We start from the raw sequence: 12,354 nt of genomic DNA on the forward strand, positions 1-12,354 counted from the left end.
ATGTTGAGCACCTGATGGTTGAATCAACAGGGATTAGCTATTAGTTAGTAAAATTTACAGGAAAAGAGAAAAAGTTATATAGGTAAAATCGTAAAATAAGTAACTTTGGAAGGATTTTAGACTGATTAATGGCTATGGAGTTGAAGATTAATTTCTACCTAATTTGAGTATTGTTTCTATAAAATTTATCCTACTTTAGCATAGAATAAAAATTAGGAGAAGTTTCTCTTTAAGTCTTTAGCCCACTTATTGATTGGGCAGTTGTTTCTTTGAAGATTTGTTGTTGGGGGATTTAATTTTTGAGTTTCAGGTATATTTTAGATATGAGACCCTTGTCTGTTGTACAGCTAGTGAAGATCTTCAGATAAATTGATGTTAGGGAAATGAACCCTAAGATATGTATTCAAATGTTTTTTTTTCTTTCATGTGATTGTTTCTAACACATTTATAAGATTATTTCTTTGTTGCTTTGTATGTCCTTCCCCCACGGTATAACCCCTGCTTTCACTGTATTTGATGTTATTATAGTTTGTGGAGGGGAAGGGAAAAAAACAAATCGTTTAAATAGAGATACAGGTGGACCCATTGAAACAATGATATGTACAAGTCATTATGTCAAAAACGAACTTTACAACTTTGGTAGGGGAGGGGAGGAGGGTTGGGTGGGGGGGTAGGGGAGGATGGGATGGGAAGGGGAAACAAAGGAGGAGGCTACAATGCTTGATAAGAAATGTACTCATTATCTTGCCCATGTAATTGTAACCCCTCTGTACAGTATTTTCACAATAAAAAAATTAGGATTTACTGAGCCTCAGTGATTTGTTCTCAATAAGCTTATTAGCTACCTTTATCTCCAATAACCGAATATCTCAAAACCTATCATAGTTGTAACTGTATGCTTATAAAAATCATGCTCACAAATCATGTAAAAGGGGTCTAGGAAGGTGGCTCAGTGGCACAATGTTTGCCTTGCATGCACGAGGCCCTGGGTTCAATTCCTCAGGACCACATTAGCAGAATGAACAGGAAGTGGTGCTGTGGCCCAAGTGGTAGAGTTCTAGCCTTGAGCTGAAGAGCTGAAGGACAGTGCCCAGACCCAGAGTTCAGGCCCCATGACCCCCCCCCCAAAATCATGTAAAAGTAAAGTCTTACAGAGACACAAAAGATAAGACTTCTAGAGATTTAAGCAATTTCCCTAATGAATATCTGTAGTGTGCTCAAAATTCAACTTAGATTGTTTGGTTCTAGCACCATAAAGTTCAACCATATTTAAAATTGGTCATCAAGACCTAAGTGATAGAGTACCTGCTTAGCATGTACAGGCCCTAGATTGAAACCCAACACTGCAAAATTCAACAACAACAAAAAAAAACTTATCCATATTGTCATTCAGAACTTGACAGATAACTTTAATTAAAATGTGTTTCATATTCATCACATTAATCTAGATTTCTAATTCAATGAGTCTCAAAAATAGCAAACCATAATAGCTAACTGGCTATACTGTGTAACATCGACCAAAAAACAAGTCTGGAACCACATGCTCAATTTTTCTTATTAAATTAGTGAGAACTTTGGGAACTCCCAAGATCTGATAGATCAAGACCCTAATAAAAAGGATTAAATCTACCAGGACCCAGTGGGTCATGCCTATAATACTGGCTATACAGGAAGCTGAGATCTGAAGATCTTGGTTTAAAGCCAGCACAAAAAGGAAAATCCATAAGACTCTTATTTCCAATTAACCACCAGGAAACCAAAGATGGAGCTGTAGGCCCAAGTAGTAGATTGCTAGCCTTGAGCAACAATGCTTAGGAACAGTGCTCAGACACTGAGTATAAGCCTCAAGACCAACACCAAAATAATAAAGGATTAAATCCATTGATAAGTAGTTTGAACAAAAATTTAATGAAATATTTTGTCCAGTTGCACAGGACTATTATTAAGTAATCATCAATAAACACTTTTCCCAATGTACATTTCTACATCATGGTTAAACAGTATATGTTGACATCATTGCTCAGAGAAATCCAAGAACCACGGTAGAGCTCAGGTAAAAGTGGAGAGATATAAGTAAAGAAATGAAATACATAATGTTACTTACTTTATCTCTGGAGAAGCTGAAAAGTTGTTTTCTTTCAGAAAAGAACTGGACAGCTATTACACTGGCTGAGTGACCCCGGAGTTCCCCAACTGGTTTAGAAACCACATATGGATTCCAAAGACAAACTTTATTGTTAATGCCAGCAGTCGCTAATCAGAATGGAGAAAGAAAACCTGAGTTTTAATGTCCATAAGTTGATCAACGTCTTCTGATGAACACGAATGCACTCTGTCCCAAATGAAGGAAGATCTTGCATTGCACACTAAAGTCAGCTGTGAAAATATATGAGCTCCAACCAATGGACAAATTAGAAAGAAAGGGGTATTAGCCTAGAGGAAAGGGGCATGCATGAGCAGGAAGGAAAAATACTGGTCTCCTTTAGGAACCAAACATCAGCCCAAGAGGTGAATGGAACCTTTCTCTCCAGAAAGCACAGTATAGCAATGTAGATAGCAAGGTGGAATGAAATCATATTGACAGTTCACAAATTTAATTTTAAAAAATATGAGGAACAAGTTACTTTCACCATCATTTCAATGGTTAAGCATGTACAACTGTCACAAATATCCTTTTGTCCTGCTGTAGTACTGGTAGATGCTTTAAACAAGACTTAGTGGTACTCGGGAAGCACTTCAAGAGTGAGACATCTGTACTTACTAAAGATGTGGAATGCAGAATTTGTTTTCTGGTTCTCCCTGGGTTAGGACTAACTGTGGAGCTGAGATCATTCGCACTTACATTTCCAGCATAGTTGCAAATAAAAATGGTCATTGATATGCAGAGATTGAATTAAGTTTTCACTCTGTTACATGAGGGTGGTTTGAGTCTCCTGTCCAGTTGACTCACCAACCTCTCTACCCATCTCTACCAAACCCATGGGGCTCCTTGGAAACTTGGGTGTCATATTTCTGGGCCTGTATTCAAATTATTTTAAGATCCTAACTGGTGGCTATGATGGTTGAGAATTTTAGCCATCTACCTTTCAGCAAATATCCCTATGCTTCACGTGAACAATGGCTGTGGAATGCAGGTACCTTGCACATCCTCTGGTCATCTGTGTTCTCTGTGACCACCCTTTAGTGTCCCAATCACATATCTTTTGTGTGATTGTGTGTGTGCGTCCACATATACACACACGCACACACACACATATAAAAATTAACAGTTTTCAGAATGTTGAGATACTCCATTTAAATACAGAATGGCCTGAACCCATTTCTATATCCTCAGCAAAAATGAACTCTTTTGCCTCAGCATAATTCTTCCTTAATACGCTAAAGCTAGGATAAGTGGAAACATTTGAAAAATCATTATTGAGTGAATTTGGAAGGTAACTGGAAGTTTTCCTATATGTTGTAGTGTGTGTGTGTGTGTGTGTGTGTGTGTGTGTGTGTGTGGTTTGTGTTCAGTAGCAGCAATTATAACCATGAGAATAATGTATTCAGGCAGAACCATTTGTGATACAAAAGCAGACACTGCACCAACCATCTTTTCTATCACTTCCCATCCCCCACTCATTGTAAATTAAAACACTTTGGGGGGGACTTTCTCATATTTTCGCCCCAATGTCTATCGCATGCACTGCATCATTATCAGGCAATCTCAGGCAATAAAATATGAGCTGCTCATCTTGGTCTCAGTGGCAATAAAGCAACAAGGTAGAGAGGATCCATGAATACAAATCTGCCTCCTAGACAATTTACGAGGCCTTCATCGTTATCATGATTTATTTTACATACCAATTAAATTGAGCCGAGAGTGGTAATCAAAACCATGAACGCCCTGGGCAATGTTGAAGGAAGTCATTTTAAGATGTTTTTTTGATTTCTCTCTCCAAGCTAGCACCACACTGTTTGTACCGGCGGTTGTGCCAGAAATAATAGCATCCAACGATGCATTGTAAGTAACTAGACAGAAAAACAAAAAAGGTTTTTTAAAAAAGAGGAGAATACTCTTTAGCTGCTTTTTCACAAGATATCAGTAAAACAGAAATATTTAAACAGGTTCTGCTATAAACTCTTGATAGGATGATACATCACAACAGACAGAAAACAACTCATTCGTCCCATTGTCACTCCTAACAAGGAATTTACAGTGAGAAATCACAGCAAATTCTGCATTCTGACTTGCCTCCCACTCTAGGGATATCTTAAATTATTTTTATAGGACACATGGTAAGAAATAATTTTAATCACAATCATCATATGGGATTCTGGAGACATACAATGAGTGATTGACCAAATTCCTGTGTTCTTCCTTCTGGGCAAGGAGCAGGCAGACAAGAACTTAGCAACCATCTGCTGTGCCCTAAAGGTCAAGTGAATGCTCAAATGGACAGATCACTTACATTTTGACAGCTCTAGAATGCTTGAGAGTAAAAAGGTAGAGAGCCAATCTAAAGCACAGCTAGAGATTTGGGTCAGAGTGGTTGTGTTTTGAGGGTTTGTTGTTGTTTTTATTGTTGGTGGTGGTGGTAGTGGTGTGTGTGTGTGTGTGTGTGTGTGTGTGTGTGTGTGTGTATGCAGGTAAAATCCTACTCTCCAAGAAAGGAGAGTGACTCCACTGACTTTTTCACAAGTACTGTCCTTCTGCTGTCAGAACCACAAGTTCCAAAAGGGGTCTCTCCCCTGACTAGCCTTAAACCACTCAGCCCTCCACTTACAGAAAGGTTTCTTGTGTGCATTGTGTGTAGGTCATCATTTTGGCCCAAAATTGAAAAGATTTTGGACTTCAACTCAGTATCAAATTGCTGCTTCTCCCAAGGAAGATTTCTGTCACATAGCTTCAAAGGAAGTTGTGTTAACAGAATGTCTCTTAGGAATATTCTTGTCTGGTTATTACAAAGAATCCACAATAGTCTTAGAAGATAAACCTTAGTGGATAATGAGCATGTCTGCACTTAACAGTCTACTACCTTTTGTTTTAAATTCTCTGCTCAGAGATGTTCGTATAGCAAACAACTCAGAGTATAGCTAGTGTCCTCCTTTTGGTGCAAATTACAGGCCAAGAATCATAAGACAGTAGTTTGTCCTGATGCAGACGGGGGTCATGCCTCTGTACAGTATAAACAATCCAGAGTTCTCTACGTTCGGCGAATATCTCTGCTATAATGCAATGCATTCATGTGCGGGCATTCACTTGAGGCCATCTTTGTTGACTTTCTGGATTTGGGCCAAGAGGAACAGAAACAAATATGCCAATCCTTATGCTTCTTACTCTTCTTTGAATAATAGCATATCTTTTCTCTAACATAGGAGTCTGTGTCTCACTGAATGATCTTTATTTTATTATTCACATTATGCATGCATTACTGATTGGACTGAAAAAGGCAGGCTAACTTGTTGATAGCTTTGAAAAAAGATCCTAAATGGGTATGGCTGCGGTTGAGAGCTTATATTCTCCCAAATATATATGTTGAAATATTAACCTTCTATGTGATTGTCATCAGAGGTGAGATAATTAGGTCATATGAGAAGAATGCTCAGGATGGAATTAGTGCCCTTATAAATGTGAGGTTAGGCATCAGTGTGATGCTATTACACTCAATATTCAGGAAGAGGAGGTTGGAGGAAGGAAAGCCCATGAGACTATCTCTAATTAACCACTAAAACCTGAAAGTGGAGCTGAACCAGCACACACATACTTACACATACACGCACACATACACACACTCACACTCACACACACACACACACACAAAGAAGTGTTAGGTGGGTAGTTTCCTTTTCTCTTCCACTGTTTTTTTTTGACCATGGGGCTTGCATTCTGGGCCTGGGTGCTGTCCTTCAGCTCTTCAGCTTGAGGCTAATGCTCTACCACTTGAGTCATAACACCACTTCTGCTTTTCTGGTGGTGGTTAATTGAAGATAAGAGACTCACAGACTTTCCTGCCTGGGCTGGCTTTGAACCGCGATCCTTAAATCTCAGCCTCATGAATAGCTAGGATTACAGGAGTGAGCCACCAGCGCCCAGCTCCCTTCCGCTATTCTTAAGTACACAGCTTGAAAGCACCATTGATAAATCAGGAAAAAGCCTTCACCCAACACTAAATCTGCAGCACTATAACCTTGGGCTTCCCTGCTTAAACAATAGTAAAAATAAATTTCTGTTGTTTACAATATACCTAGTTCATTGCGTTATAGTAGTTTGAACAAACTAAGACAGGGACCTTCCTGCAAATAGACTTACAAGTTTTAGAGCATTTAATTTTATTATTTTGGTACTTTGAACTTAGCTTGATATACATATATACATATGGATATATATACATATATAAGTATACAAATATACATATGCACACACAAATTCCAAATAATTACTAAAGCTGAGGAAATTTTGAGAGTCAGAGCGTGGCTTAATTCATCCCTTTTCCTCTGACCAACTCTATTGGGTTGTTTCTAAAGGCAACTAGGATTTATTCTGATATTGGCATGTGAACTACTTACTGAAATATATTTCATTCCTACCTCCAAAGAAAATAAATGTCTTTACATAGCCAATTTATAACTACATTAATGAGCCTGAAACTGGCATCTATTGATATTCTCTTTTAAGACATGTCACCCCATCCTCAAAGCCTTATTGGGCATTACTGCACCTCTTTTGCAATAAAAAAAGAAATAGATACAATCATAATCATATAGCTCCAAACTTGACAGTAAAGATGCATAAACAAAACAACAAGGGACTATTTTAGCATGTAGTAGAATGATACCTTGAGAGGTACAGAAATTACAATAGGAATTAGAAGAAGAAGCAATATGTATTATTATTCAGAGTTTCAGAAACAAAATTATAGCATTGGGATTTAACCTTCTTTGTATAATTACTTAAAAATAATTATTTCATTATTAAAAATTCTTTTTAAAAGATAGCACTTCAATCAGTAAGAGGTCATGACAAAACTCCAGGGTATGAAGCAAAATGTAAAGGCCATCATTGAAAAAGAGGAGTAATCTATTTCTTTATCTTGTGATTAAAGAGGAAGTCCCACCCACAGGTCCCAGTTTGCACCAAAGGCAGCAAATGATTGTCACAAGCTCAGTTCTAGAGTCTAGAGATTACCTCTGAGTTTGGTGGAATGCTATACAACATACTATTTTACACATCCGAGCTCCGTGAATTAGTTGTGGGCAAAGCCTGAATACAAACACAGAAGAAAAGACCTGATCCCTTGTCCACCAGAACAGAACTTCTCCAGTTTTAGTATTGTAAACTAATCATTCTCTAGCCTGCTCTCTATAAACCTGAGATTTTGTATTGTTCACACACTGCTGCTTAGAGACTCCCTGGGAACTAAATTTAAAAGTAGTGAGGCAGGCCAGGCTCCGATGGCTTACACCTGTAATTTTAGTTACTCAGAATGCTTAGTTTTGAGAATTGTAGTTCAAAGCCAGCCCAAGCAGGAAAATCTGTGAGACTTTTATCACCAATGAAACACACACACACACACACACACACACACACACACACACAGAATAACAAGGTGATAGATTACATTCCAGATAGAGTATTAATACCATTGTAATCTCCACAGGACTAATCCATGGTTCTTGAGTTTTAAGAGGCCATACCTTTGGCGATCTGATGGATGATACAGCCTCTCTCCATCAGAAGAAATGCATTCACAGACTTGGAAAAAATTATATTAAGTGAAGTAAGCCAGGCCCAAAGAAACATAGGTCCCATGGTTTCCCTTATCTGCAATTACTAGTATATGTCTGAGAAAAGGAGAAATGGTCAGATAAGTTGATGTTAGGCAAAATGAACCCCAAGATAAGGACTCAGATTTTTTTTCTTTCATGGGAATGTTTCTAACATGTTTATAAGATGATTTCTTTGTTGCTTTGTATGTCCCTCCCCCACGGAATAACCCCTGTTTTCACTGTATTTGATGTTGGTATAATTTGTGGCGGGGAAGGGAAAAAAACAAATTGTTTAAGTAGGGATACAGGTGGACCCATTGCAGCAATGAGATGTACAAGTCATTATGTCGAAAATCGAACTTTACAACTTTGGCTGGGGGTGGGAGGGGAGGATGGGAAGGGATGGGAAGGGGAAACAAAGGAGGAGGCAACAATGCTTGATAAGAAATGTACTCCTTACCTTGCCCATGTAATTGTAACCCCTCTGTACGGTATTTTAACAATAAAAAAAAAGAAATTCATTCACAAAATTTCTTATAAAGTAGCAAGATTTAAAGAACCTCCCCATTATTATTCATCAATCTTCTAATCATAGCAGATCTGAGGAACTTAGATTATGAATTTAGAACTGCCAGGTGAGTTGGGACTAAGAAACCACTCTCTACCTGTTTTTTCAGGTAATTCCTTAAGTTCTTTTCCTCATCATCATCATAATTCATAACACTATGTTGGGTAATACCTACTTTGGGGTTTTCTTTTTAGCTTCTGTTCCTTTCATGTGATTGAGTTTAGACTAGCCTTTGATACTAGAATTCTCTTAATGCCAGAAAGCAACTTTTTGAAGGATAAAAGAGTCTGAGAAAGAGGAAGTCTGAGTAGCAGCACTGCCTCACAGATGTGCAGATTGAGTCACTGGGAAGGGTTATGAGCTACAGAAGGCTTGCCAGCCCCCAGAATGGTCCACCTCTCTGCTCTGCATTAGAGTACCACTTGGATAGTATATTTCTTACTCATTCCCCGTTATGTAACTTCCAATTGACCTATGGGTTATTTTTTATCATTGTGAAAACAATCTGTGAACACTTGCTCCTGTACCAGGCTGCAGGCCTGCAGTTCTCGCTCTGTAATAATCTTCTCTGCTGGATAAATTATCCTATCCAGAGTTTGCTGATGAGAAGATAGGCATCCCCAAATCCAATCTGCCCAAGGGCACCTGGCTAATTGGGACTGGCTCCTGCTCTCTCTGGCTGTGAGCACGCCTTCTCAGTACTGCTGTATCTTCTGTTTCTAAAAAGCCATACTGCCGTGCGCATGCCAGGACCGAGTGTGGAATTCCACCTACTGCCAACTCCATTTCTGAACCACATGCCCTTCAACCCCAGATCAATCCCATACTCCATCTCCAAATTTTCCTTTCTTAATTCCTTCACAGTTCTACTGGTGCCTGTCCCCACAGGGGTTGTGTTATTTATTTATTTATTTTTGCTTAGTTGTAGGGCCTGAACTCTAGGCCTGGGCACTGTCCCTCAGCTCTTCAGCTCAAGGCTAGCGCTCTACCACTTGAGCCACAGCAACACTTCTGGCTTTTTTTGCTTATGTAGTGCTGAGGAATGGAACCCAGGGCCTCATGCATGCAAGGCAAGCACTCTACCACTGAGCCACCTTCCCAGCCCAAGGATTGTATTCTTATCCCCTCGTTTTCCCTCCACCCTTTTTTTCATCTGTTCTCTCCTTCTAGGGAAGAAATGAAGAAAAAGGAAGATGGCAGGGAAGGAAAAAGAAGGAAGGAAGTTGGGAAGGGAAGGGAAAAAGGGAAGAAAGGGAGGGGAGGGAAAGAGAGGGGAGGGGAAGAGAGGGGAGAGGAGGGGAAGGAAAGGGAAAAGACACAGGAAGGAATCAGATCCTATAAAAGTTAGGATTTTTCAGGATGCCAGTGGCTCCTAGCTACTCAGGAGGTTGAGATCTAAGTTTTGTGGTTCAAAGCCAACCCAGGCAGAAAGATCTCTTGAGACTCTTATTTCCAATTAACCACTCAAACACTGAAAGTAGAGCTGGGGCTCAAGTGGTAGAGTGCTAGCCTTGAACAAAAAGAGGCTCAGGGACAGTGCACAGGCCCTGAGTTCAAGAACCACAACTGACAAAAAAAAAAAGACTTTTTATCTTCTTTAGGGAATATTTTCAGGGACATAAGATCATCTGTTGCTACTATAACTTTACTAGAATCATTTAAAGTGTAAGTTCTGATATGTATTCTTATTCAGGAAGTAACCTCACTGAATAAACTTTGGCTTGCAGAAATATGGTGGATTATTATCACTTGACACACACTAAGTCAGTATCATAAGATCTAAAGAATATACCGTTACACTCTGGTATATCTTCAAATCCATGAAAATTATTTAATGTAATTATAAGACAACCAAAAAATATTTCTACCCTAATCATTTCTCCCATTTGATCCAACTGACATCTTTAGTTTTGTTTTGTTGTTTTTTTTGGGGGGTCCAGTTGTGGGGCCTGCACTCTGGGCCTGGGCGCTGTCCCTCAGCTCTTCAGCTCAAGGCTAGCGCTCTACCACTTGAGCCACAGCACCACTTCTGGCTTTTTTCTTATGTGGTGCTGAGGAATCGAACCCAGGGCCTCATGCATGCAAGGCAAGCACTCTACGACTGAGCCACCTTCCCAGTTCTGACACCTTTAGTTTTAAAGCTATAAAGACATATGTGGCTTGGAAGGTGGCTCAGTGGTAGAGTGCTTGCCTTGCATGCATGAGGCCCTGGGTTTGATTTCTCAGCACAAGATAAGCAAAAAAGCCAGAAGTGGCACTGTGGCTCAAGTGGTAGAGTGCTAGCCTTGAGCTGAAGAACTGAGGGACAGCACCTAGGCCCCCCAGGACCGACAAAAACAAAAAAAAAAGACATATGTAAAAGAGCATTGTGCTCTGGTGTGTCCAAAACATTGCTTTGAGATTTCAATCTGCAAGTTTTACCAAGTGACATTTTATGGGTCAGCAGTGTTACATATTGGAGTGTCCGCAATTCACACTTTATATCTAAACCAAGATGTAACTTGTTTCTGATTAAATTGTAGAATGCCAGAGCTCCTGAAGATGTGTGAATAAAAGGTGCGAGCAAAGCCATTTCCTTAAAATCAAATTATCTGATAAAAAGAAGCATTTCCTTCCCTTCGTGAACTGAGATAAGTAAGTGATAGGTCATCATAGAGAAGTTGTTTTGGTTTTTGTTCTTGTTTTTAAATATCAAGCCAGGGAATGGGAAGAACTGGAGAAAATTACTCTTTGCTTTTAATATTCTCAGTAAATTTAGAAGGGGAATGTTTTTTAAAGTTTTGCATGCAACATTCTGAGAAGGAAGGAAAAAGACATCTAGAGCGTATTTGTACCTTAAGAGGCTGGCTTCCCATCATTCCACTCCACTGTTACATTGTCATTTATAAAAATAAAGCAAGGGCTGGGAAGGTGGCTCAGTGGTAGAGTACTTGCCTTGCTTGCATGAGGCCCTGGGTTCAATTCCTCAGCACCACATAAGCAAAAAGAAAAAACCTGGAAGTGGCGCTGTGGCTCAAGTGGTAAAGCTCTAGCCTTGAGCTGAAGAGCTGAGGGACAGCGCCCAGGCCCAGCATTCAGGCACCACGACCGGACCCAAAAAATAAAAAAATTATAAAGCAATCAGTAACCTATCTGCCCCATAAGCACGTCAGAATTGACCCTGTGTCATAACAATTAGTCAGTGTGGATACAGGACTTGGAAACACAAGGTGATCACTAAAAGCTGTTAATAATATTATTAGGTGTCATTAGGGTAAGACGGATTAAGCCACCCTACAACATTTGCCAAGAGAAAATAGGGTTGTTTCTAAGAATTCTTTTTTTTTTGAAGTTTTGAAGAATTTCAAGTGAAGAGTCTTATGAGATAGCACAGCAGCATCTTTACGTTTATTGCATGCTTTCTTGTTTCTGTTTTATTTCTTACTTTGGACTTGGAGTTCCATCTTTTGATATCACCATGGGGCTCTGTGTAGTTTGAAGCAACTACCATTTCAAAGAAGAAAGAAAGAATCATTGAATCTATTTCATGGTTTGTTTGTTTTTTAAAAAAATCACCAGCTAGAAGGGTGGCTCAAGTAGTAGAGTTCTCATCTAGCAAGTTCAAGTTCAATCTTTACTACTGTGGGGGGGGGGTGAGGGGACGGTAATCAAAATTTATTTGTAAAAATTTAGAAATCCAGGCATGGCTCAGTTGGTAGAGTGCTAGCCAATGAGAGAAAGCAGCAGGTAGAGAGTTCAAGTTATGGTCTTCACCCTGAAAAAAAAAAAATCCAGCCACTCAGGAGGCTGAAATCTAAGAATCCCAAAATTCAAAACCAGCCCAGGCAGAAAAGTCCATGAGACTCTTGACTCTAATTAACCACCAAAGAGCTGGAAGTGGAGCTGTGGTTCGAACGGTAGAGCACTAGCCTTGACCACATAAGCTTAGGGGCAGCACCAGGCCCTGAGTTCAAGCCCCAGGATCAACACACCACACTATATCATACACATACACACACACACACACACACACACACACACACACACATACACACACA

At 39.5% G+C, this 12,354-nt stretch overlaps 1 protein-coding gene across 1 annotated transcript in view; it reads right to left on the reverse strand.

Annotated features, from left to right (window-relative positions):
• Wdr49 (WD repeat domain 49) overlaps window positions 1-12,354 on the reverse strand; it is a 113,883-nt gene that overhangs the window by 72,837 nt on the left and 28,692 nt on the right. The window contains exons 7-8 of the mRNA XM_013016147.1: window positions 3,844-4,011; window positions 2,105-2,253 (exon numbers count right to left, since the gene is read on the reverse strand). Of these exons, the coding sequence (XP_012871601.1) occupies window positions 2,105-2,253; window positions 3,844-4,011 (317 nt within the window). The remainder of the gene's footprint in view (window positions 1-2,104; window positions 2,254-3,843; window positions 4,012-12,354) is intronic.

The sequence above is a fragment of the Dipodomys ordii genome, unplaced genomic scaffold, assembly GCF_000151885.1.
Source record: "Dipodomys ordii isolate 6190 unplaced genomic scaffold, Dord_2.0 Scaffold30, whole genome shotgun sequence".
NCBI classification, from domain to species: Eukaryota; Metazoa; Chordata; class Mammalia; order Rodentia; family Heteromyidae; genus Dipodomys; species Dipodomys ordii.